The 25,513-nt window shown below is 41.9% G+C and overlaps 1 protein-coding gene across 1 annotated transcript in view; it reads left to right on the plus strand.

Moving 5' to 3' along the window:
• Positions 1-25,513, plus strand: part of ZFAND4 (zinc finger AN1-type containing 4) — a 371,796-nt gene that overhangs the window by 251,699 nt on the left and 94,584 nt on the right. The window contains exon 8 of the mRNA XM_078643109.1: positions 23,876-23,924. Coding sequence (XP_078499235.1) covers positions 23,876-23,924 — 49 coding nt within the window. The remainder of the gene's footprint in view (positions 1-23,875; positions 23,925-25,513) is intronic.

The raw sequence follows: 25,513 nt of genomic DNA on the forward strand, positions 1-25,513 counted from the left end.
CAGCCCCTGAAAATTGGGGGGGGTTCGTCCAGGGGGGGTCGAGAAAAAAGGGGGGTCCCAAAACGTGTTTTTAACATTGAGTTTTCCATAGGGCGGTTGGCCTCACTTTTAGCCCGAACGGCTGAATGGATTTGCACGAAACTTGGCAAAATTGTAGGGACTGTTAGCCCGATGTGCCTTTTGTAGGTCTCAATATATGTGCTCCAGTGGATTTTGAGTAATTTAGGTTCAAAAAAAGATATATATCTGGGCGGAGCCTAACCACACATCTGATCTGATTGGCTGTCAGCACTTCATCCAAGAAGTGTTGGCAGCCATCTTGGGACCAATATACATGATAGCACCTCATTAAAAAGCATTGTAGTTAATAGAGGGTTTTAGGACTTTAGTTACATTATAAATCATTTGTTGATGGTACCATACTCGTTTTAGGAATTGTGGTGGGGTCTAAGGTGATTTTACCATGTGAAAAAACCTTCTGCTGTGATATCATGAATATTGTTTGAAAGAAAACTAATATCTCATGATTTTCCCACAGTGGTTTGGAAGGGGATCTATAAGCTAAACTGAAAGCATATTTTCTGTAAATTCACATTATCTTTCTCAGTCATGTGAAAATGAAGTCTGACATTCTCAGTAAAACATGTACATCCAACAAGGACAGAGACTGTCAGTTGATTCCTTTGTGTTCTACTGCAGCCTCCTAGAGTGTTCTAAAGAACAACTAGAGCGCTAACAGTCCTACTTATTACAAAGGTATGGCACACCTGAAGCCATCTTGATTCGAATAAAGTGGTAACTCTTAAAACATTTAATTTAAAAAGAAACAACATGAGGGGGTATATTTTGCCATAGAAAGTATGATTAGTGTTGCAGAATGAAAAATTAGGGCACATTTTGAGTGACTTCTCAAATCCTTTTCTATTTCATTAAAACATTCTGACATGCAGTCTCCCAAAATGGCCACCAGAGACAAAAGAGCCCAAATGTAGCCCAAATATCACCCAGATGTAGCCCAAGTATAGCCCAATGACAGAATGTCCCAGAGTGTTCTAAAGAACAACTAGAGCGCTAACAGTCCTACTTATTACAAAGGTATAGCACACCTGGAGCCATCGTGATGGGAATAAAGTGGTAACTCTTAAAACATTTAATTTAAAAAGGAACAAAATGAGGGGGTATATTATGCAATAGAAGGTATTATTAGTGCTGCAGAAAGAAAAATTAGGGCACATTTTGAGTGACTTTTCAAATCCTCTTCTATTTCATTAAAAAATTCTGACATGCAGTCTCCCAAAATGGCCACCAGAGACAAAAGAGCCCAAATGTAGCCCAAATATCACCCAGATGTAGCCCAAGTATAGCCCAATGACAGAATGTCCCAGAGAGTTCTAAAGAACAACTAGAGCGCTAACAGTCCTACTTATTACAAAGGTATGGCACACCTGAAGCCATCTTGATTGGAATAAAGTGGTAACTCTTAAAACATTTAATTTAAAAAGGAACAAAATGAGGGGGTATATTTTGCCATATGAATTATGATTAGTGCTGCAGAAAGAAAAATTAGGGCACATTTTGAGTGACTTCTCAAACCCTCTTCAATTTCATTAAAAAAATTCTGACATGCAGACTGAAACATGCACTTTGAATACCAGCAGCAGACGTCCCTGGTGAGCAGTAGCTTTACTACAGTGATCTAATGTGCAACTAGAGTGCTAACATTCAGAATTTATGGCAAATGTGTGACACATCTGAATGCCTTCTTGATGGAACCAAAGTAAACAAGCATTGAAAATGCAATAGATCTCGCCCTCGTTTAAGTTAAAGCCATTCTGTTTGTAATGAGGTGGCTTTTTAGCTTTGCTTTTATTAGTGTTTTTTCAACTTTCATGTAAATAACATGCATCTGTATGCATATAAGTATATGTATGCATGCATTTATGTTTGTATTTATATAGATATACAGATGATATATGTTTATATATGTATGTATATATATGTATTCACTGAAAAAACCATAGGTTATAGACCATATATAGTTAGGAATTAGCATTTACAAAACCTTGAAAATTCACTGAAAAAACCATAGGTTATAGACCATATATAGTTAGGAATTAGCATTTACAAAACATTGAAAATTCACTGAAAAAACCATAGGTTATAGACCATATATAGTTAGGAATTCGCATTTACAAAACCTTATTTTACTCACACAAAACTATTGAAATTCCATATATAGTTAGTTGCACTAACTATATATCGCGCACCCGCAATCCACTGCTGATGATGTCACATATTACATCATTCATGACATGGTCAGTGACATCACTGATGACATCACTGATGACATCTCAAATGACATCACTGATGACATCACTGATGACAACATCCAGTGACTGTATGTTTCTGTAAAGTTAAAATATGTCTTACATATTGAAGAATGAGTGGATGTATAAGTGTCTGGATGAAGGATTTAGTAGGTGCATGACTGACTGTATGAGTGAGTGATTAAATGTGTCTCACTGAGTGCATGAGTTAGTGACTAAACTGTCTTAATTTGTGCATCATTATGTCTGTTGTTCTGTAAACTGTTGCATGTGTTGATAAGTAGCTATATGAGTAACTATATGGGTTATTGATTGGTTGCCCAAGTATTTGTATGGGAGACTGAGTGTGTGTGTGGGTGGCTGGGAGGTGTATGACTCTGTGCATAGATGTGTGAGCAGTTGATTCACTAGATGTATGGTTTCAAAAGTGCATGTGGAAACAGCTGTATGGGCGGTTGACTGTGTGCATGAGTGTATTGGTGAGTGAATGGATATCTCAGTGCTACATGTCAAAGTAAGTACATATGTAAAACACAGTACATGTGAGAGTTGACATATATAAATAACTGTGCATGAGAGCCAGTGAATGTGTGAGTGGCGGTATGGATCATTGTGAACTTGTATCAGGGATTGTATAAGAGAGTAAATATGTGTTAGTATATGTTTGAATAAGTAAAGTTTGCATAACTGTATAGTTGAGGAAATGGAGGTGTGATTGATTCTTTGCATGACTGACTAGGTGTGTGAGTAACTCCATGGATGAGTGACAGTCTGTGAGTGTCTGTTTACACTGATTGTATCTAAGGTTATATTAGAGTCTGAAGAGGTTCATCGTATTATCACATGAATGATATCATCAGTGATGTGATCAGTAATGTCAAATGAGATGTCATCAGTGATGTCATCAGTGATGTCATTTGAGATGTCATCAGTGATGTCATCAGTGATGTCACTGACCATGTCATGAATGATGTAATATGTGACATCATCAGCAGTGGATTGCGGGTGCGCGATATATAGTTAGTGCAACTAACTATATATGGAATTTCAATGGTTTTGTGTGAGTAAAATAAGGTTTTGTAAATGCGAATTCCTAACTATATATGGTCTATAACCTATGGTTTTTTCAGTGAATATATATATATATATATATATATATATATATATATATATACATTCAATACCTCCTTTCTTCTCAATCAGCTGAAGAAATAACGAAACGAACTCCACTTGTTTGGTGCAGCGTTATTTATTTCGTGCTTTTTTCGGCCGCCATAACGCGTTTCGGGCTACACAGAGCCCTTGATCACATGACCTGCCACTGAGTTTCTCTCATTTGTAAAGTGCTAGAGTGCTAACATGTAACAGTGAACATAAACAAAAAATGTCCTTTTATGTTGTATTGCGTTATTCACGTATACACATATTTGCAACTCTTATAATAAACAATGTTGTTAACCACTTTGTTTTGCGACATTTCATTATATATAAATATATATTTGATCCCTGAAATACGAAATGGTGGGCTTGTTAAAATTTCTGTAAAATTAATTTTGCCATTTTGCCATTGTTACTGGACACAGTTAACATCATAAAAATTCATCCTAGAAAACCAAAGTTAAAGATTCCTATATATGAACTCCAACAGTTTTTTCAGCTTAGAATTTCCTGTACTCATAGCGTACCTGTGAAAAATCCATTCCCTGGTTATTGTAGCTATCTGAGTTCTTAGCCGGTTAACAGAGTTTGTGCAACATATACATTATAAATAACTGTATGAATACTTGCTAAAAGCATAATATTGATTATAAGTAATAAAAAGACAAATCTTTTTCATTATAAATAATTAAAAAACGGTTTGTTTCTTAGTGCATATCAGTTGGTAAAAATTTGGTTTGATCATATTACCCAGCCTCAACCTTGGTGGTCACAAATATAGCGTTTGAATTATTGCAATAATAAAAAAATGTAGTGCAACAATATACTCATTATGCTTGCCAGCATAATAAAATATTGTATAAAAAATACCTATATGTTAAAATCTGTACATAAAGTGATGAGCCCATGAACATAATTATCAGAGAAACCATGAGGAATTGGGGGGAGGAATATATAGTCAAATATATAAAATACAGAAAATATGTATAAATATATATTTTTTTTAAAATAACTATATATCACGCCAAAAAGCGCATTTATCAGTTGATATAATTTAATATAGAGTTTTGTGCAGCCTGACTTACAACCATGTGTATAGATCTTCCGACATAGTTAAGCCGTATGGGTCTTTACTGTCTATTTCTAAAATGAATTTAGTTTCCAAACATCTGAGTACTGCATCCCTTTTCCCACCTCTTCGCAGAAGGGGAACACTGTCAATTAGTTAATTTTCTGTCATGGATCTCATTAAAATGCCGGGCCACCGGATATGTGCTGTCATTATTGGTGATGGCCCTTAGATGTTGCAAGATCCCTTTATGTACTGGTAGACGGGCACTTCCATATACTTTAGCTCACAAGTACATTCTAATACCTATACTGAGTACTCAGATTTACAATTTAGAAACTTACTAATAGTTGTAGGATTGTCCTTAAAGCCTGTATTGTACGGTGTTCGATTCTCAGCATATTTACAGGCTTTGCACATAGTGCACCTAACAAATCCTTTGCGTTTGCTAAGCCAGTTTGTATTTTTAGACAGCTCCGGATTACTATTTACTAAATAGTCACTTGTACTGCACGCTCGTCTGAAAGTAACTATGGGTGATGATGGCACTTTGAATCATATGCCAATTCTTTTTGACTATTTGTCTGATATTTTCTCTTTGTTTACTGAATATTAAGATCAGTCTGGGACAGATGGTTTTACTTTCAGCCCTTGCTACCTGTTTCAATTTGCTCTTAGAGGGTTTGAACAGGAGCTCCTCACGTGACTTGCCCTTTGCACATTCTATGGCTTGATTTAAACTGCGTTTGGAATAGCCTCTAGCTAAAAATCGTTGTTTGCAGCTTTGTTGTGCTAGATGTAAATCTCTATCCGTGCTGCAGATCCTGCGTATTCTTAGGAAATCCCCATAGGGGATACTACCCATCGTGTGTTTCGGATGAAAACTACTAGACTGTAGTATGGTGTTACCTGCTGTAGATTTTCGGTGGAGACATGCCTGTATAGAATTTCCTTGAATATAAGACTCCACATCCAAAAAACAAGTACTACTGTCACTGATTTCATAAGTGAATTGCAGATTTAAATCATTCACATTCGATTTCTTTATGAAAACCTCCGCACTCTGTTTGTCTTCTTTCCAAACAATAAACGAATCATCTATGAATCGTATCCATTTTATGATGTTCATGGACCATTCATTACTGTATACAGTTCTAACAACCATTTCCTCCCACCACCCCATATGGAGACAATCGTAGCTGGGTGAAAAACTTGCGCCCATCGCTACGCCTCTCTCCTGGTGGTACACCTGCTGTTAAAACATGAAATAATTGTTGTTCAAACAGAACTTCGTGAGTTCCAAAAGCATCTTATTATGCATATGGAATTTAATAGGTCTTCAGATAATATTCCAAAACTCCTATTCCATCTAAGTTGGATCGATGTACATAAATTTGAAACATCCATGGATATCAACAAATAGTCACTATTCCATTGAATATCTTGTATTTTTCTAAGGAAATCGGTAGTGTCTTGTACATACGATGGGAGCATTTGTATATGTTGTTGAAGAAACGAATCTATGTATATTGATATATTCTCCGTTAGGCGCTGATTGGCTGAAATTATTTGTCTACCTGGCGGTCTTAATTTGTCCTTATGTATTTTTGGGATTAAATAGATAATTGGCATTAAAGGATGGTCGTTTCTCATGAATTTGAATTAATCTTGAGTAATCATATTTAAACTCTTCCAGGCCACTAGTTTGTTAAAAAAGTCCATCCTGGATATTTCTGATTATACCTTTGGAGCTCACTTTGTAACAAACTCTATCTCGCAGTTGTCGAAATGCCTCCTCCAGATATAGGCTCTTGGGCCAGATGACCACATTTCCTCCTTTATCGGAGTTGCGAATTACAATGGAATCATTTTCTTGCAGCTTTTTCATAAGTTGATGATATTTCTGTAATTGTAGATTACATCTGTATTTCTGATTTTGTGTTTTGACATTGTTTTCTAATTTCACTTATAATTGTCTCATTGAAAGTGTCGATAGAATCTCGAGTCATTATTGGAACAAATCTTGATTTGGCTTTAAAGGTGGTAACTGGGGCCACATCCACAATGACCCCTAATCTGCCCATTATTTGTTGTGTGGAATCTCTTTGTTCACTTTCATCCTCATCGTCATTTTGTATGCTATTCAAATCCGATAATAAAGCAACATCGGCAGCTGTCAAAGATGTTATACTGCTTGACTTCCCTGACGTGGACGTCGCAATGATTGACTTGCAATTTTTTAATAAGTGAAATTTTTTAAGCTTGATTTTTCTGATATATTTGTAAATGTCTGCACGCGTTTGAGGATAATTGAAATTGCTTTCAGCGCAATATGTCAGACCTAGTGACAGAAGTTGTTTCTCTGCTTGGTCCAGATTTATATTGGCCAGGTCGACTACGGAGTTCTCATTGCTAATTTGGTCAATTATTTCTGGTTGTGCCACCTTTTTTTGTATGATTTCTTGTTGTTTACTTTCTTTGGCATGTTTTCGCTGCCTCTTTCTTCGTTCGCGGCGCTTGATATTTCTCCTTTGTTTTGAAACAAGTTTTGTTTCCTTGGTCAAAGGGTTTGGCGCCGCTCCTCTCTTAAAAAATTAAGTTCTTCTGCTAGAGTGTGCTTTCGTTTTGCCATTATTGTACCATTTGTTGCAGAGGATAATAATTCTGATTCGGACTCAGTATCCACAGCTGAACTCAGGTCTGACATTGAGGATACTGTATGTAGTTCTCTACTTGTTCCCGCTGTTGCTGTTAGATCACTACAGTGTTTGGTGGATTTATTTGCCGCTTTTGCTGCGTCATATTTCCTTGAGAACATAAATATCTGCCCCTGTTCGTAGTCGTTTTTATCGCGTTGAAACTTGAACGCTTTTCGCTGTTTAATGGTGTCTTCCTCCTTTTTTAAGCGTGCCACCATTTCCTCTCTCATTTTATGTCCAACATTTTCACCCTCTAACTCACCAATTTGTAACTCTATTGCATCGATTTGTTTCTGTAAATCAATTCTGTCTATCGGCATACTTCACTAATATCTCTACTAATTTTCTGGAAGAGTCCAGATTACATTCTCCCCAGTCTTTCAGCATATTGGGGTTTGGATTGTCATAACTAGGGGCCAACATGATCCGGAGGCCCCTAGGAATCCGACCCACCTCTAAGTATCTAGATAGCGATTTATGCTCCCACCATTTTTGCTGTTCCGATTTCATTAATTTTTCCAATTTTTTATATAAATCCTTCAAGCTGTTACCACTGCTCTCTTTTTCCATTTGTTGGCTATGTTGTGTAATGGGTGTGCTGATAATGTCTGAAAACATTTAATCAGCCGCTTCCTCCCTTCCTCGTAGCACCTTCGCAGCCATTTTTATGCACTTTTCCTTGTACAAGCGTTATTTACTGTTGTTTATAGTGCTCCGTATTCACGCTTATATGCACACCTCGCATCAGAATTTAACCAGGCGTCTCCTACCTTTCCGACGTCAGCTGTGCTTCCTGCGTCCTCCGACCCAAAAATTCACCGCTTTGCCATAGTCAGTAGTTTTAATACTTTCGTCCGGGGCCTTGCAACTCTTCTCCTCCGGGAGACCTCGTATAATCCGGTTTGCACCGGATTTGGCTTCTTGACGCTTTGCCCAAAATTGAGAGGTGGTCCGTTTTTGCCAGGGAAGCCTCCTTGGAAACAATATTCGATACCTCCTTTCTTCTCAATCAGCTGAAGAAATAACGGAACAGACTCCACTTGTTTGGTGCAGCGTTATTTATTTCGTGCTTTTTTCGGCCGCCATGTCGTGTTTCGGGCTGCACAGAGCCCTTGAACACATGACCTGCCACTGAGTTTCTCTCATTTTTAAAGTGCTAGAGTGCTAACATTTAACAGTGAACATAAACAAAAGACTTCCGTTTATCTTGTATTGCGTTATTCACTTATACACATATTTGCAACTCTTGTAATAACAATGTTGTTAACCACTTTGTTTTGTGACATTTCATTATATATAAATATATATTTGATCCCTGAAATGTTCAAACAATATGGTGGGCTTGTTAAAATGATATGGGCTCGCTGGCGTCTCCTCCTCCTTCTCCTCCTGGGGCGTCAGCGGGTCCCTTGCCTTGCGCGGGGCCCTCCGCGGCGGCTCCGGACCGGCGCCGACTGGCTCGGATACAGGCTTGGAGGATTTGGTACTGTTGGGGTGCGGACCCTCGGGGAACCCTCCTTCAGACCACGGCGCCTCTGCTTCGCCGCAAACTCCCGTGGGAGTCCTGAGATTTCCAGCCAAGGAATCATCCAGAGATAAAAATGGCTTACCTGAGAAACGGGGAGGTGGGCGGGCCGCATGTGAATCTATGAAAGATATCAATACTGGAGAACCATACTGTACAGGTAAGTAACTAGTTTCTTCTCCAGCATTGAATCTTTCATAGATTCACATGCTTGTATCAGAATAGATAGCAGTACGTACACAAAATTGCGTTTCCAGGATAGACCCCTTTTTACTCAGGGCTCTGCTCTTTACCAATAATATGGAACACGTATGTAACACTAAGTAAAAGAACATCCTTATATATTTGTATATAAATAAAACAATGTAGCATTGAAACAAGAAAAGAATGTAGCATGGAATAAGATTAGAGGAATACCTTATTGAAATAGGTGTCGCAGAACTGCTTGTCCCATCGCTGAATCCTCTTTCCACGCTGTATCTAGACAGTAGTGTCTAGTAAAGGTGTGCACGTTTGTCCATGTTGCAGCTCTGCAAATGTCCGGGAGTGACACTCCTGCAAACAATGCCGCTGAAGTTGCCATTTTTCTTGTGGAATGAGCTGGAACTCTGGATCGCAGAGGTTTTCCAGCTTTCTCATGGCATAAAGAGATGGCAGAAGCAATCCACCTTGAAAAACACTCGATCTGGACAGAGCTAATCGTTTTCTAGGCCCAGAAAAGGCTACAAACAGTCGGTTTGTTTTCCCAAATGTTTTCGTCTTGTTGATATAAAATTTTAGGCATCTTCTGATATCTAGTGTGTGTAGAGACTGTTCCGCTGCAGAAGAGGGATCTTTAAAGTATGTAGGTAACACCACGTGTTCATTGAGATGAAAAACGGAGGGAACGTTAGGAATAAATTTAGGATTTGTTCTGAGAATGACTTTATCCCGTTTAAACTGAAGAAATGGTTTTGAGATAGAAAACGCCTGTATCTCACTGACCCTCCTGGCCGAAGTGAGAGCTAGAAGTAAGGCCGTTTTCTAAGACATGAACTGCAACTCTGCTTTCTGCACTGGTTCAACTGAGGCTTCATGAGTTGCGTTAGGACCGTGTTAAGCTGCCATGGAACTGATGGGTGTGTAACTAGTGGAAACACTCTGAAAAGCCCTTTTAGAAATTCCTTTATTATCCTTTGAGACCACAGAGATGGACGATTTGGTGTTCTGCGATATCTTGAAATAGCTGCAAGATGCATCTTGACTGATGCATGAGAAAGTCCTGCTTTGGCTCAATGTAAGAGGTAAGGAAGAATTTGTTCTGGAGACACCTGAAAAGGATGCAGAGCTTGAGTGAAATACCACTGACAAAATCTCTTCCATTTTGCTGTGTACGTTTTATTTGTAGAAACTGCTCAGGATTGAGAGGATATCCCAGCATTCCTGTGAAATATTCAAGGAATGAAATTCGTGCTCATGAGGTAGCAGGCTGACAAATTCAGTGATGTCAACTGAGGATGGAGAACTTGTCCATCGCTCATAGAGATTAGGTCTGGAATCAAAGGAAACTGCACTCTGGGAGCCACCGACAACTGGAAAAGCTCCGAGAACCAGAACTGCCTCGGCCATGCCGGTGCTATCAGAATCAAATGGCACGGTTTCCGATCTCATTTTCCGTAACACCCTTGGTATGAGAGGGAACGGAGGAAATGCGTACGCGAACATTCCTGTCCAGCGTAGATGAAGAGCATTTACCCCAAGATCTGCTTGAGGGAACCTGCTTGCGAAGTTTTTGCATTTCTTGTTGTATTAGTTTGGGAACAGATCCAGAGATGGAGTGCCCCATAGTCGTAACACTTTTAGTAACGGAACTTGAGCTAATTCCCATTCGCGGGAAACCCCCGCTGATCTACTCAGGATGTCTGCCTGTGTGTTGTTAACTCCTGGAACGTGCTGCGCCTGGAGATAGATGTTGTGCATTAGGAGCCATTTCCAAATCTCTTGAGCTTGTGCCGACAAAATCTTTGACCTTGTGCCTCCTTGTTTTAACAGATAAAACATTGTCGTCGAACTGTCTGTTATAGGACTGGCGAATCGTGAATTCTTGGGAGGAACGCTTGTAATCCCAAGAATACCGCCTTTAGCTCCAGCAAGTTGATATGAAGCTGAGCTTCTTGAGAGGTCAAATGTCCTTGTATTTCGAAGTCTTGGAGGTGTGCCCCCAATCTTGAAGAGACGCGTCGGTCGTCATGACATAACTGGGGTATTGAGGCTCGAAAAGCAGCCCTTTTGATAAATGCTTCCTAATTCTCCACCATGACAGGTCTTCTTGTATTTGAGGAGTGATGGTGATTCGATCCTCGAAGGACCCTAGAGATTGTACCCATTACATGTCTAGAACCTCCTGGAGAGGCCGCATGTGCAACCGGCAATTGGGAACCAAGGGGATGCAAGAAGACATCATCCCCAACAATGACTTGAAGATCCTCACTGAAGTGGAATTTTTTGTTTGTAATTATGACGCCAGAGTTAATGTCTTTTAAATGCGTTCCTCTGAAGGAAACGCTTACGCTTCCTTCGTGTGCAACCTGGCTCCTAGGAATTGAAGAGATTGCAATGGAAAAAGATTTCTCCATGTTGATCCGTAGGTCTAGGCAATGGAAGAGATCCATGCAGCATTGTAGGGAGTGTAGGGAGTCTTTGTATGATGCTCCTTTTATGAGCCAATCTTCTAGATACGGATATATCTGATGGCATTGGTGTCTCAAGTGCGCTGCTACTGGGGCCATGCATTTTGTGAAAACCCTTGGCGCGTATTTGAGACAGAAGGGTAACACTTTGAACTGGTAGTGGCGCCCTGCTACCGCGAATTGCAGATACTGCCTGTGTTTGATGTGAATCGGGATATGAAAATAGGTACCTAAGAGATCCAGGGATGCCATGTAATCCCCCTTGCGTAGCATCAGGAGAATCTCCTGAAGAGACAGCATACGAAACTGTGTTTTCTTGATTAATTTGTTCAGAGCTCTGGTCCATTACCTGCCCCCATTTGGAAGATTGCTTTTTCCTTATCAGAAAAAAATGCAAGTAAAATCTTTTCCTTCGCTGTTGAGGTGGAACTTCTTCTATCGCCCCTTTCACAATAAGCGACCACATTTCTGCCTTGAGGGCTGAAAGATGTTGTTGTTTCCTGTGGACAGATGGTTGATTCGGGGGCTTCTGAATGAATTCTTGGGTATGGCCTTGATTTATTACGTCCAGTACCCATCTGTCTGTTATTGACAGCCAATGACGATAGAATAGAGAGCGGTAATGGTAATTGTAATGGTCTTAATTGAGGTATGACAAGGTGGTTGGCGCCTTGGCAGTGTCACTGCCTCTGACTGGAATTCTGTGATTTTCCCTGCCCAGCAGACTTCCCTCTGGGCTGTTGCTGGTAAGACGTGTTTGCCGAACGAAACTGTTGGTTGTTGGAAAACTGACGCTATCCCTGCTCATTGTAAGGTTGGTATCTATTGGACTGATAAGAATATCTCTGATTGTATTGCCCTCTAGATCCTCTCCTGCGAAAGGATTGAAACCTATTTTGTTGCAGAGCACCTAACACTCTCGCTGTGTCCGTGTCTGATTTGATTCCTTGAAGAGCATTGTCTACATGCTTGCCGAAGAGTTTCTCCCCGTCAAAAGGGATATTCACAATCTTTGCCTGAACCTCCGGTCTGAATGATGTTGCTTTTAGCCAACCTTGCCTTCTGAGCGCCACTGCTCCGGCCATCTGTCTAAATACCACCGACGATATGTCCATGGCTATATCAATGGATTTGGAGGCTGCCCTTGCTCCATCCTGCAAAATAGTAATCGCTTCCTCTTTTTTTTCCTCTCGTAGTTGAGACAATAATGGTGCTATGCCCGACCACATCTGCCTATTGAATCGGCTGATAAGAGCCAGAGCATGTGAGGCTTTAATCGAAACCGCTGCCACTGCAAAGCCCTTCCCCACGCCATCCATCCTTCTTCCTTCCTTGTCTGGAGGAGCAAAAGTAGCAGAAACCCTGTTTTTGGACTGTCTCTTCGCCGCCTGCATTGCTACTGATTCCGGACGTGGATGCCCAATTAGACATGCTGGAGAAGACTCTGGGGCTCGATTTTTTTTCTCTATCCTGGGCACCAAGGCTGCAACCGAGGCTGGATTTTCCATGATCTTTAAACCCTCGTCCCAGATATGGCTGATGATTGGAATTGACCTAATAGACTTCCTGGATGATTCTTTGAAATATATTGATCCCATTCGTCACCAGCTGGCTCTTCCTGAAGTAGCGCCCCTTCTTTTGGCTGTTCTTCTCCATCACTCTGCAAAATTGTCTCTAATAGTAATTATTGGAGGGGTGCGGACTTTCTGCACCACAGGCGTAGGTATAAAAACAAATCTTGGGCTCTCTTAAAGTAAACAATAGACTCATAGCAGCATTAATACCTTCTACATTATTTTTCTTAAACAGTGGTTTGAGGTAGGCAATTATCAAGTTCCGGTACAAATCGCATAAAAGTAAAAAGTGCAATGTGCTCTGTTTAGTGTTTCCATCACATGGGCACGGGGAGGCTGATCTCTGTTTCATGAAGGAGAATTGTACTAGGTGATGAACAAGGCCAAGTCTCATCCTTGTTAGGACAAAGCAGTGAGATGGTCTTGTAACCGAAGTTAAATAGCCTTGAAAACCATCAATCCCAATATGCTGATGGTAAAGCTGATATGTAGGTTGCATCTCCACGGTTCTCAGCCTATTCTCCCTCTTATGGTACAAGAAATTATTCTTTATCTCCTGTTTAGCCAATCCCACTACAACATTTGGATTTTCCACGATTGGCATATTGAATATGTCTCTATATACCATACCTATATATTTAAGCCAAGGGATCTTCAGGCCATTGTCTAATCGGAGGCAATCCTTGATAATAGTTTTTGTAAAGATGGTAGCCTCCTTTGCCCATATTGACCTCCACAGTAGTAGGGGTCTAAGTGCAATCAGATCTCACAAATAGTTGAGCCCTACCTCACAATGAATCTATTCGGACGATGCTGAGGCAGGCAAACATAAAAGCTTTTTTAAAATAGAGTTCTCCTCTATTTGCATATCTTGGCTAGACTGATGACCCCAGAACCCTGCACCCTATAATGCGATTGATGTGCATCTAGCTTTATAGATATCGATCATATCTTTGATGCTGCGATCCCCCAACTTAAATGCGAACCTAAAAACCCCGTACACACTTTGTCATTTTAGCTCGAACATTTGACATTTCATTCCCCCATTTGCCATTGCCGGCAAACGATAACCCCAAATAACAGAAAGTATCAATGTTCTGGATTTTCTTTCCGTCTATAAAAAATGATTTTAATATCCCTTGATTTGGGGCCACAGACCATTGTGTGGCTTTCTTCCATTAACAAAATTTGCAAACCCATCGATTAACCGCTGGAGGCCTCTCGGGGTTCGGTATAAAAGCACCACGTCGTCTGCAAACAGCAGAACTGGTACTTCCTAGCCCTCGGCTTGGGGGGGGGCGTCCGCCTGAATTGTTTTGAGGACTGTGTCGACTTCATTAATAAATAGAATAAAAAGCAAAGGTGCTAGGAGACAGCGCTGGCGGATACCATGTTTCACTTTAAAATTAGGTGTACACCCCCCCCCCCCCCCTTTAGCCATACCGTTCTCTGGACATACATTTCTCATACAGCCAAGCTAAAAAATAAATGATGGGCTCTGGGGCTCCTAGATTGAGTAGAACTTGCCAGAGTATATTGTGGCCCACAAGATAAAAGGCACTGCTAAGATCAGCGAATCATAGAAAGAGCCGCCCTTGCTTAGCATGAGTATATTTACCAATTAAAAGTTCCGAATTTATACATTGTTCAATCGTGCCCAACCCCTTTATAAAACTATATTGTGCCTGTGTCAGTATCCCATTTTCTGCAACCCACTCTTCCAATCTTACTAAAAGGACCCTACTCATGACCTTAACTGAAGAGTCCAAAAGGGAAATCGGCCTGTAATTCTTAGCTTCTGATTTATTCCCCTTTTTAAAAATGGGAATAATAATGGATTCACCCCAAGTAATAGGGGCTCCTTCAGTTACGGCTGTATTAAAAACTCTGGTAAGGATTGGGCCCCACAGATCCGACACAGTTTTATATATATATCTATGGGTACCCCATCCGGACCCTGTGCTTTACCCCCTGTGCTACTTCTAATACCCAGCTCTACCTCTTCTCGAGTGATGTTTAGCGGGATAACTGGCCATTTACTTAAATTTGAAGGGGTCACAGAATTACAATCACATGGATTAAATCTAGAAGAGAAATGTTCTACTCATTCCTCACAACTAACATGACATAAGAGTTCCGGGTAAGAATCATTTTTTAGGAATGTTGAATTAACTGTTTCCCAAAACAATCTGTTATTGGAGGTATCTGCGGCAAGTACAAGGTTATCCCACGCCTCCTCCTGGAGTTCTCTTCCTCCATTTTAAATTTGCATTATGTTCTAATCTTAACTTGTGAATTAGCACCTTATCCCTGGGTCTGCTAGAAAGTGCTCGTTTCAGCTGGTTCAATGAATTAGTACAAAAATGATTAAACCAGCACCTATTCGGCAAAGATTTCCTATGTGGAGGTGCAGTAAATATTTTATTAAGTGTCATTAATTTTACAAACATCACTTAATATCTTTTTAAGTTCAACCTTGTTTTCTAAACTATCATAGATCTCATTGCCACATTCTAAAATAATATGTTTAAGTATTTTAGCTGAATTATCACCATTCCACCTCATTCTTGTCCCATTTGGTCTGCATGGGGTGATATTATTAATAACTGTTTGTTCTGTTGATGTTTTATTTCCCCACACAAATAATGGCACAATGGTGCAATTATGATCGCTCAATAACAACTCATCAATCCATGGAGTGGAACATAAATGCACAAAATTAGCAGAGACTATTACGTGGTCGATAATACTAGATGCATTTCTTCCTATAAAAGTTGGTATATCTTTCCCAGATACGTCCTGCGCACATAACATGACCTCAAGGTCAAATTTAGCCTGGGCGGTATTTAAGGAATCTCCGTAGCTATTATGCGGAAAATGGATACAGATATCTCCTTCATTACTGCTGAACCCGCAAACTTTGGTCTTGGCAAGAGTACAGGTTGGGGTGTTAAAATCTCCGACCCAAATGAAAGCAAAGTTTTTGTTATCTACCATGGTCAAATTATCTACCTCTTTCTCTTATTCTTGGACTATTTTATAAAGAGTTGTGTAAAATACGTTATTATAAAAATTAATCAATAAAACATTCCAACCGTCTTTGTGGTATAACCACAATATCTGTGAATGGGGCCCTACGTTAATAACCTTTTTTTTTTTTTTTTTTTTTTGAAAACCTTTATTGACATCAAAAAGGAGAGACAAGTCAAGGCCTACAACCATGCCGGCCGGCCGCAATGTACAAAACAATCAGGAGTCACCAGGCAAATATCACATAATCAATCAATACAAAGCAGAGGCCGTACAATCATAAAAGGGGGGAGAAAAAATTCAGGAACCAAAGGGCTAAAACACAGGAGTAAATAAGGCTTAATTTTATAATATGGGGAGAAGACGTATGACAGGCGCACTTTCAATACGGAGGCATCCGATATCCCGTAATCAACTGCAACATTAATAAGGGGGCATGGGGCCAGAAGATCGGGGGGGATAATACAATGCATTCAAGAAATCAGGATATGTGAGACACAATCAGCCCCTGAGCATTCTTCTCGTAACATGCCCGCCACCCAAGACACTACCAAGCCAGAACAGAGGGATCGGAAAGACAATGAACCAAAACCAGCTCGTCATAGTAACTTCTAGGACACCGAGAGGAAAAAAGGGGGGGGGGGACGAGGTAGGGAAGGGAAGGGGGAAGGGAAGGGAAAACGGAGGGAAGACAAAATAAGACAATAAAAAGGGAAATAAAGAAATAAGAAAAACGAAAGGAAGAAGACACGCCGACCCAGGCCCCCCGTGGCAGGAAGACAGGAGACAAAAGGAGTAGCGGCCCAAGTGGGGGTATGGCGATCGGGGAGAAAGACAGCCGAAACCTATCAGGAGGATTAACGACGCCACACCCCCCACCCGAAACACACCAGAGGAGGTCAGGACAGACACGGCCGCACGAAAAAGAGATAGAAAAAGGCCATAGAACCAGAGGACAAACAAAAAATAGTACCCAACCCACCCGTCCCACCCTGCACCCCTGTAGAAGGCTATGGCCTACCCTTCAGACAGCGTGCCTGTCGCCCTAAACCAGAACCCGAAATATAGCGAGAAGTAAGAAAGAAGAACGAGACAAAAAACAACATAAGCGGAGAAAAAAGGACAGGAGGGAGGAGCAGAATAACTATAATCCGAACGGGCGGCCGCAGCCCTCCACCCAACCAGAAAAGCACAGTCGAAAACAGACCAGGACGACACCCCATCACGCGCTATAAAACATTAAGTGAAGGGGACCGCCCACCTTTCTACGATTAAAAACAACGATGCTACTAAATCGTATACCGGGAATCAAACAGAAGTCGTACATTTCACCCCCAACCCTTTCGAGCGACAAACCCCACCCACCACATGGCAACGTAAAACCACATACTAAATACGAAATCAGCATATAGTCGAGTGGAATGGTGACTAACATAGCCACGTGGGGGGTAGATAGATCCACAAGGGAGCCATAGTCCGAACCGAAAGTGTAGATGCATCAACAATCGCAGCACGATCAGTGTAAAACAGGAGTTCAGTTGCGCCACTGGATCGGGCGAGGTGGCCCCAGTTGTAGACACAGGCAAAGTCATCGAAGCAGGCACAGGAGGCAGTCCACCAATAGTTTCAGGCAACAATGTCGAACATGGTCGCAGTACAGCATCCAAGTCCCCGGGGTCCGAACCATGAAAAGCAGGGCTCCCCAAAGTCACCGGCGCACTACACGATCTTCGATCAGTGGCGGAGACACTCAAGTCAATCGAGGGGGGCGAGGCAATGAAGGCACCGAAACAAGAGGGCGACAAGAAGAAATGGCCGCCCAAAATGGCGGCAGATCGTGGCGGACCCACCGAGACTCCCAGGGCCAGGGAAGCGTGTAGGGATCTCAGGGCTTCCAGGATATCTCTGACCGTCGGCTCACGTCCACCAGATCCGCTCCCCACACGATTAGGCAACACGGGCCCGCCGCCACAGGGTGATTCTCGTTCCAGAGGGTCGGCCGCCATTTCGTGAATCAGCCCAATCGCCGCCCACCAAGACCCCCGGAAATAACAGTTCGCAAATGTAGGACTTTACAAGCTCCGGGGGTCCCAGCAAGAGCGGCCTCGATGCCAAAAGGATATCCGCCCAAAACGGGTCTCCGCCAGCACCAGCACCGGTGCCCCAAACAAGCGGAGTCCGGGCCCCGAGGACCAGGGCCGCCGGACCAAGCAGCGGCGGAGGGAGACCCCTTCACAGAATCAGGATCGCCGGGATCTTTGCACATCGGCTCCCAACACTGGTTCTCGCTCTCGGCCGGGGCCGAGAGCCGTCGGATCCCGCCGGCCAGGTCCCGGTCCAAGTCTCGCAGAGGCCCCGATCCCTCGGAGGCCACAACTCCGGAGCCACTGCACACCGAGACCCCGGGGTCGGATGGTAAGTACAAACAAGCCGTTATGTTTCAATGCCCCAAAAGATGTGTCGTCCTCGGACAGGATAGAAGACAGGATAGTCAATCAGGACGGAGGGCTGCGGGAGCCGAGCTAAAGGGCGACCATCACGGCCGCGAGCTAGGCTCCTCCCCGTTAATAACCTTTTTAATTTTTAGAGGCAGGGTGTTTTTCTAAAGGATTAGTAACCCACCCTTTAGCTCTGCCGGATGTGAAGGGGATTGCAGGTATATTATAGGAGGCAAATCCTTCAATAAATGCATAATCGATACTCCATCTTTCCTGCAGGCAAATTATATCATGTTTATTAACAAAGTCCATCCAGCACATCCTTTTTATTTGCCAATCCCGCTATATTCCAGGCGGCAATAGTATAACCACTGGCTGGTATTGGTCTTATACTTTCAGTAGGTTGGTTATTGGTAGAATTACTGTCAACTCCTGTTCCCTGGCTGGGGCTCTGTATCAGTGGTTCAATGACCTCTTTTATTACTTGCCCTTTAACTCCGGGAGGGTGCCCCCCTATATGGGTATCTGCTTTCTTGCTCAAGGTGTTTAGTGCGGGCAGATTCGTGGCACTAGATGGGTCCTCAGGACTAGTTGGATTGGGCACAGGCCTATCCGAATTACATTCAAAGTCTACAGATCGTTCAACGGCCGTCGACCCGTTTCCTACGAATCTCCCAACGGGTAGACGGACGGTGCCCTGTCAATCGTTGGTATCAAGTGAACTGAGAGGTAAAAATCTATTAGTCGTGGATAACGCGAAAAGGGGCTGGGGCAACACAACTGGATTACTTCTGCACAGCTCCCATTCCCCCTCCTTATTGGATATGGGCCTTAAGTGTCTATAAAAGAACCGTAAAGGCAAGAGTGATACATTAGAAGCATTAGAAGCACTATGCAAAGAGGTAGCCGCTCTTTCCAAAGAAGTCCTGACCCAGTTAGAATTCCTAAAATTAATAATAACACAGTCCCCCCGCAGTGATTTCCTTAAAGGCCCAATCCAATTCACTCTTCGCGTCAAGAGTATCTGTTCGGCATGATTCGCAGGGAAACCGCAATTTTGTTTAAGCCAATACACTACTTTATTTTTTAAAGAATCATGTGATCCCTTTTTAAAAAGCTCTAATTGGGGTACATTTACCAGAATTGCCACATAAGGGCAGCATTCAGGTGGAAGATTAACCGACATCCGGGTACTTTCATCCATTTCCACACTCTCCCTTAACATGTTAGAAGTTTTAGTTGTCTCTTTACGTGCATTTTTTGCGGGATGTCTGGGGCCTATTGAAATATAATTTGCACCAGATTTCGGGACTGAGGGATTAGGACCTTGGTCCTCAAATTCCTTATTATTTGTACTGATGGTATTTAAGGTATTAATTGAGGTCGTAGCAATATTTGTACCTTGCTTAAAGGACTCGTATTGACCCACCTGGGGCCCATTTACAATTTCCTGAGGGTTTTTACTAATATGTCTAATCAAGTTGCTCAATTTATCAACCTCTCTATTGAGTATATCAAGTTTATCGTGTAGAGGTTTAATATTGGCTTCTAATTTTTGTGTTAAAAGCGTTACGAGGTGGTGAGTTAGTTCGTCAGACAAATACCCTGGATCTGAAAGTTTCTCCAATGGTTTGCCAGCAGTGTTAACTGAAAGCCCTTTTTTATTTTTATGAATAGTCCCTACTTTTGATTGACTTTTCCTGCAACTCCTTTTCTTTTTTGGCGTTGGTGGATCGCTATGGGATTGGACTAATAGGGCCTCAGGTGATAAAGATTGGGCTGGGTCAGGAATCACAGTAATAACATTACTTAGGGCCAACTCTTCATCCCGCCCTACAACTTCTCCTATCACCGCACCTACTCCTAGTGATAGACGATGCTCTGCCCTATCTATCTCTGCATTAATTGCACTTACTGCCTTTACTAAATAGGAATCTATAGTAGAACGGGAAGGGTCAACATCAGTTTTTTTTTTTGTTTTTTTTTTACAATTTCGTTTTGACATCATAAAGGGCTGGACACGATTTATACACAATTAAGATACCTGCAATAGGACCTATAAAATCAAGCTTATAAAAGAAAATTGGTTAGTGCTCAACAAGACACAATCTTTTAAAAAGAGGCCGATCCCACTGCCACTTTTGGGGGGATAAAGTACATTAGTCAACTTACTGTCTTAAAGAACCCTAGAAAATAGGCAGTCACTTCGTTAGTTCTAAGATTTTTTTCCCAAATAGTGCCCGGTTCCAGGGCCAGGATAGGGACATCCGGGTACAATTTCCTAAGGCCAATTGGGGTGGCCCTGCCCTGCCACAGTCTGGCGCGGACGGGCCCGCCCTTGGCCCGGGCTTCGCCTGTGCGCGTCCCGCGTTGCGGGTGGGCTGCTGTCGGCTTTATCGTGCCCCCCGGCGCAGTGTCCGGTGCGGGGGGAGCAAGGGCCTCTGGGTGTTGTGGTTCGTTGGGCCGTTCACCTCACGGCTGGGAATGGAAATGCAAATGAAGGCCGTTCCCCTCACGGCGGCAGCGGAGGCTGCTTCACGATTGCCCCAGACAGGTTGGTATCCCGCGTTGCGGGTGGGCTGCTGTCGGCTTTATCGCACCCCCGGCGCGGTTTCAGGTGCGGGGGGAGCAAGGGCCTCTGGGTTTTGTGGTTCGTTGGGCGGTTCCCCTCACGGCCGGGAATGGAAATGCAAATGAAGGCCGTTCTTCTCACGGCGGTAGTGGAGGCTGCTTAACGATGGCCCCGGACAAGTTGGTATCCCGCGTTGCGGGTGGGCTGCTGTCTGCATTATCGCGCACCCGGCGCGGTGTCAGGTGCGGGGGCAGCAAGGGCCTCTAGGTGTTGTGGTTCGTTGGGCCGTTCCCCTCACGGACGGGAATGGAAATGCAAAAGAAGGACGTTCCCCTCACGGCGGCAGCGGAGGCTGCTTCACGATGGCCCCGGACAAGTTGGTATCCCATACTTTCAAAAATGGGGAATTCTGCAAATAGATCTGTTTGTAACCCCAGCAAATGCGAAATGCCTAAACTTCGCATCCTGATCTCCACACACCGTATTCAAGAGCAATCCTCTATGAATTAAGTGGTCAGGGATATTTGCCTATGCTTTTAGTGGACACAAAGTTCAGGCAGACCCCCCCTCAACCTAGTTTTCATAGCTGCAACATGTGCTTGTCAACTATGATTTACCACACTACTAGAACTCTCCCTAGTCCCACACGAGAAGATTCCCATCAACCTGGACCTTCTCACACAGCACCTTGTCAGGATGAGACATCCCAATCCCAAGGAGATGAACCTTGTAAAATGAAAATGGCACCTGAAGTCATAGAATTTGGGTACTCAAATTTATCACAGCAATGTATGGATATTCTTAAAGAAACTTGTAGGCCTATGACCAGACAATGCTATGCTGCCAAATGGAAACAAATTGTTCTATACTGTCAGCATCAAAAGGCTAACCCATTACATGCACAAGTAAAAGCAATTCTTTCATATTTTTTGAATCTTTAAACTTCAGGTTTAGCCTATACTTTATTACTCTTACTCATTGCTGCCATTGCAGCCTATTTTCAAAATAGGCAACATGTATCTATGTGCATAATACCTGTTATTAAGGCATTTATGGAGGGACTTTAGAGTCAGTCCACTTAGGGTTCCAACTGTACCAGCATGGAATCTTAATATTGTACTAACCAGGGGCCTCCGTTTAAGCCACTACATTCTTGCCAAATTCCAATATTTGTCTTGAAAAGTCACTTTTCAAGTAGCTATCCCTTCACTTAGACGTGTTAGGGAGCTCCAGGCATTTACCTTAGAAGAACTATTCTTCTATCTATGTAGCGTCAAAATATTTCCCAGAACAAATCCAAAGTTTTTCCCTAAAGTAGTTTCACCGTTTCACATCAATCAATCAATAGAATTACCGATCTTCTTTCTACAACCTGACTGCGTTGCAGAAAGACCTTTACACATATTGGATGCTAAATGAGCTTTAATGTACTACATTGACAAAACAAAAGCTTTTAGGAAGACTAGGCAATTATTTATAGCTTTTTCACCTCCCCACACTGGAAATGCTATTTCAAAAAGTTGAATTTCAAGATGGATAGTAAAATGTTGCCAACATTGTTATGCTAAAGCTCTTTACCTTTTACCTGTAACCCCTAAAGCTCACTCAACTCGTTAAATAGGGGATTCTGTGGCATATTTAGGCACTAGTCCCCTTACTGACATTTGCACAGCAGCAACATGGTCCGCCCCACACACCTTGACAAAACATTATTGTGTTGTTATTGTGTTGATGTACTAGCACGTCAACAAGCCAATGACGGCTAGGCAGTACTGCTGACTCTTTCAAACAACTGTGACCCCCAAAGGCTAGACACCGCTTCAGCAGAGGAACTGCTTTACAATAAATGCACAGCATGTGTATTCACAGCACACATGCCTTGAACGGATTATGTTACTGACCCTCTAAGCACCCGTTCTTGGCATGCAGTGCTGTAGATTCACATGTGCCCTTCCCTCCTCCCCGGAAGTCTGTGTAGGTCACAGTTTATTTATATTAATTCACATTTTGTGCATGGACATCTCATTACTGATACAACTCCATTCTCACCCACCTGCAGTAAAACAATCTAACAATGGAGTCTATGCCCATGCACAGAATCACTAATAGGAGGAGTCACACAGCCTTGTGACTCGAACAACTTCTTCGAAGAAAAACAACTTGAAATCATCCAAGGCCAACAATAGATGGCGGACTTCTGGACAGCATGTGAAATTACAGTACTACATGCCAAGAACAGATGCTTACAGGGTTAGTAACATAATCCTTTTTTTGGCTGGGGCATGTTTCGAATGGAGACTGTTTCACATGTGGTGCAAAACATGTTATATTGTTGTCCCTACAATATGTATAATGGCTTCATAAATGAATTTGCTTAGTTAAATGAAACCTACTAGTAATCTAATGGTATTTCATAGAGTAATGAGTTCCTTTTTTTTAACGCACTGGGACATATCATGCTTTTGCCATTATATTTGGAAAACTTTATTAAAAGTGTTAATAGACGACACTGGTCATCGCTTAAAAAGGATTTTTAAGCAGTTTTTTTGCACTGGTTCTTTTCTCTGCATTTGGATACTCATCCTTATTCTGCATAAATCTCTTACTCCATTCTTTAGTATGTCTAGTCTAATTTTAAATTGGACAGCATCACATTAATCATTTATAATGGGATGTTTTTAGCTCCTAACCATGTCATTATGACCGTAATGTTTATTAGCTGCATCTATGTAATGTAATATTTTGCTTTACTTCCTAAAACTATACTTAAATAAGCAAACCAGTAACAATTTCTATTTTATCCATTGATGTTAGCCTTCTCGTGGACTTGGAATGAAATATGCTGCTTCAGGGAAAAGAATAGGTAAGACATGTTAGCAAATTTTTTTCCTAACTATGACTTTCGATTTGAATATTATAATGTATTGTTTTGCTCAAACTACTCTAGAATTTGAACTATTTGTGCAGTGGTGACTTCTTCATTAGTTTCGCATGCCTCTTAGGAGATTCCCAAGTTTAAGGCATAGAGTCCGTAAGCCATTTAGACTTTAATCTCATTTAATGTGATACTTATTTCATGAAAGCCCATTATATGTTGCATGGTCTCCAAAGTTTTGACTTCAGTTTTACAGGTGTCTGTGGTACCCCATAGTCAATATTTATTTTGGTGAGGAAGGCACAAGACTGTGGGGGTTCCAGCATCAGCTTCTCTTTCACCCTTGTATATTGCTGCAATCCAGGCGATGCTGGAACTACAGGACCTCAAGTGGCTTATTGTCACAACATCCAACTGATAGTCACTGCTATCCTGCCCCCTCAGACCATGACTAGACTCGAGTTAGTTGTGGGAAAACCACAAAAAATGCAGGTCTGCACACACACACAGTGTGGGTGAAGCCTGACCCAGGATTGGGCCAATCTTTAGCCCATTAAAGGTTAGAGGAGGCTGAACACTAGACTCTTATCCTGAGGTCCCTTAATTTGAGGTTTGAACTCGAGGTGGATGTGGATTGGCACTTGCTAAAAAAAACACAACATTTTATTGTCTTTATGTTGAAACTCAAGGCTAACTTAAATCTTGTGATTATTGACTCAAGCAATCTAAATGGAACTTCCACTAACCCTAGTTCTGTCTTGGGGCCCTGCGCCTTACTTTACTCACTGGTGGCCTGGTGATTAACAAAGCAGTTATTTTATCCTTCGTAGAATCAACGGCCAGAAAGTAGAAGACTGTTCGTTTTTTCTGATAAGGCCACGGTTACCTCGCCCCTGAATGTGATAAATTGTTTAACTGACTTGATTTTTAAATTCTTTAAAAAACTGATATCTTTGATTACCTTCATTTACTGACGTCTTGCTGATAGTGCAAGATATATGAAACCCACCAGTAACTGTAGTACCATTACTGTGTCCATGGAGGTAGCTGAGACAGCACAATGTATGTAGCCTGTGGGCCCAAAGGTTTGGCCTTGACTGCATTGATTACCTTAAGACCTAATCACAAGCAATTCTCCAAACCTACTACACTGTCAAAGGACATATACTGTGCCAGATGGCTAATATCACTGCTCGTCTCCTGGTCTATCACAGTAAGAACATTATTCCCGATAACATTGCATCACGCTTCTCTCATAATCAATGTCTGAAATAGTGATTCTCAAATACGTTCTCTTCTAAAGCATGGCCAACATAAAGGCACTTCTTCCATCATCATTTATTTTTCAGGCTCAGGAGAAAAATACAAGCTAACTTTTGGTCTATAATTGGGTACCTATGGTTTGTGGGCCCCATAGGTTGGGACTGGCTCCAAGTTGTATTTATTTATTTAGTTGATTGTGTTATTTTAACTTTAAGGTCATTGGTAATAGTGCAGACTGTTCTGAGACACAGGCTGCGTACTGGCTTTATAATTATAATCACTAATACAAATCAGTGCTAACATCTTGTGGAACT

The sequence above is a fragment of the Lissotriton helveticus genome, chromosome 5_1 (genome assembly GCF_964261635.1).
Source record: "Lissotriton helveticus chromosome 5_1, aLisHel1.1, whole genome shotgun sequence".
Lineage (NCBI taxonomy): Eukaryota > Metazoa > Chordata > Amphibia > Caudata > Salamandridae > Lissotriton > Lissotriton helveticus.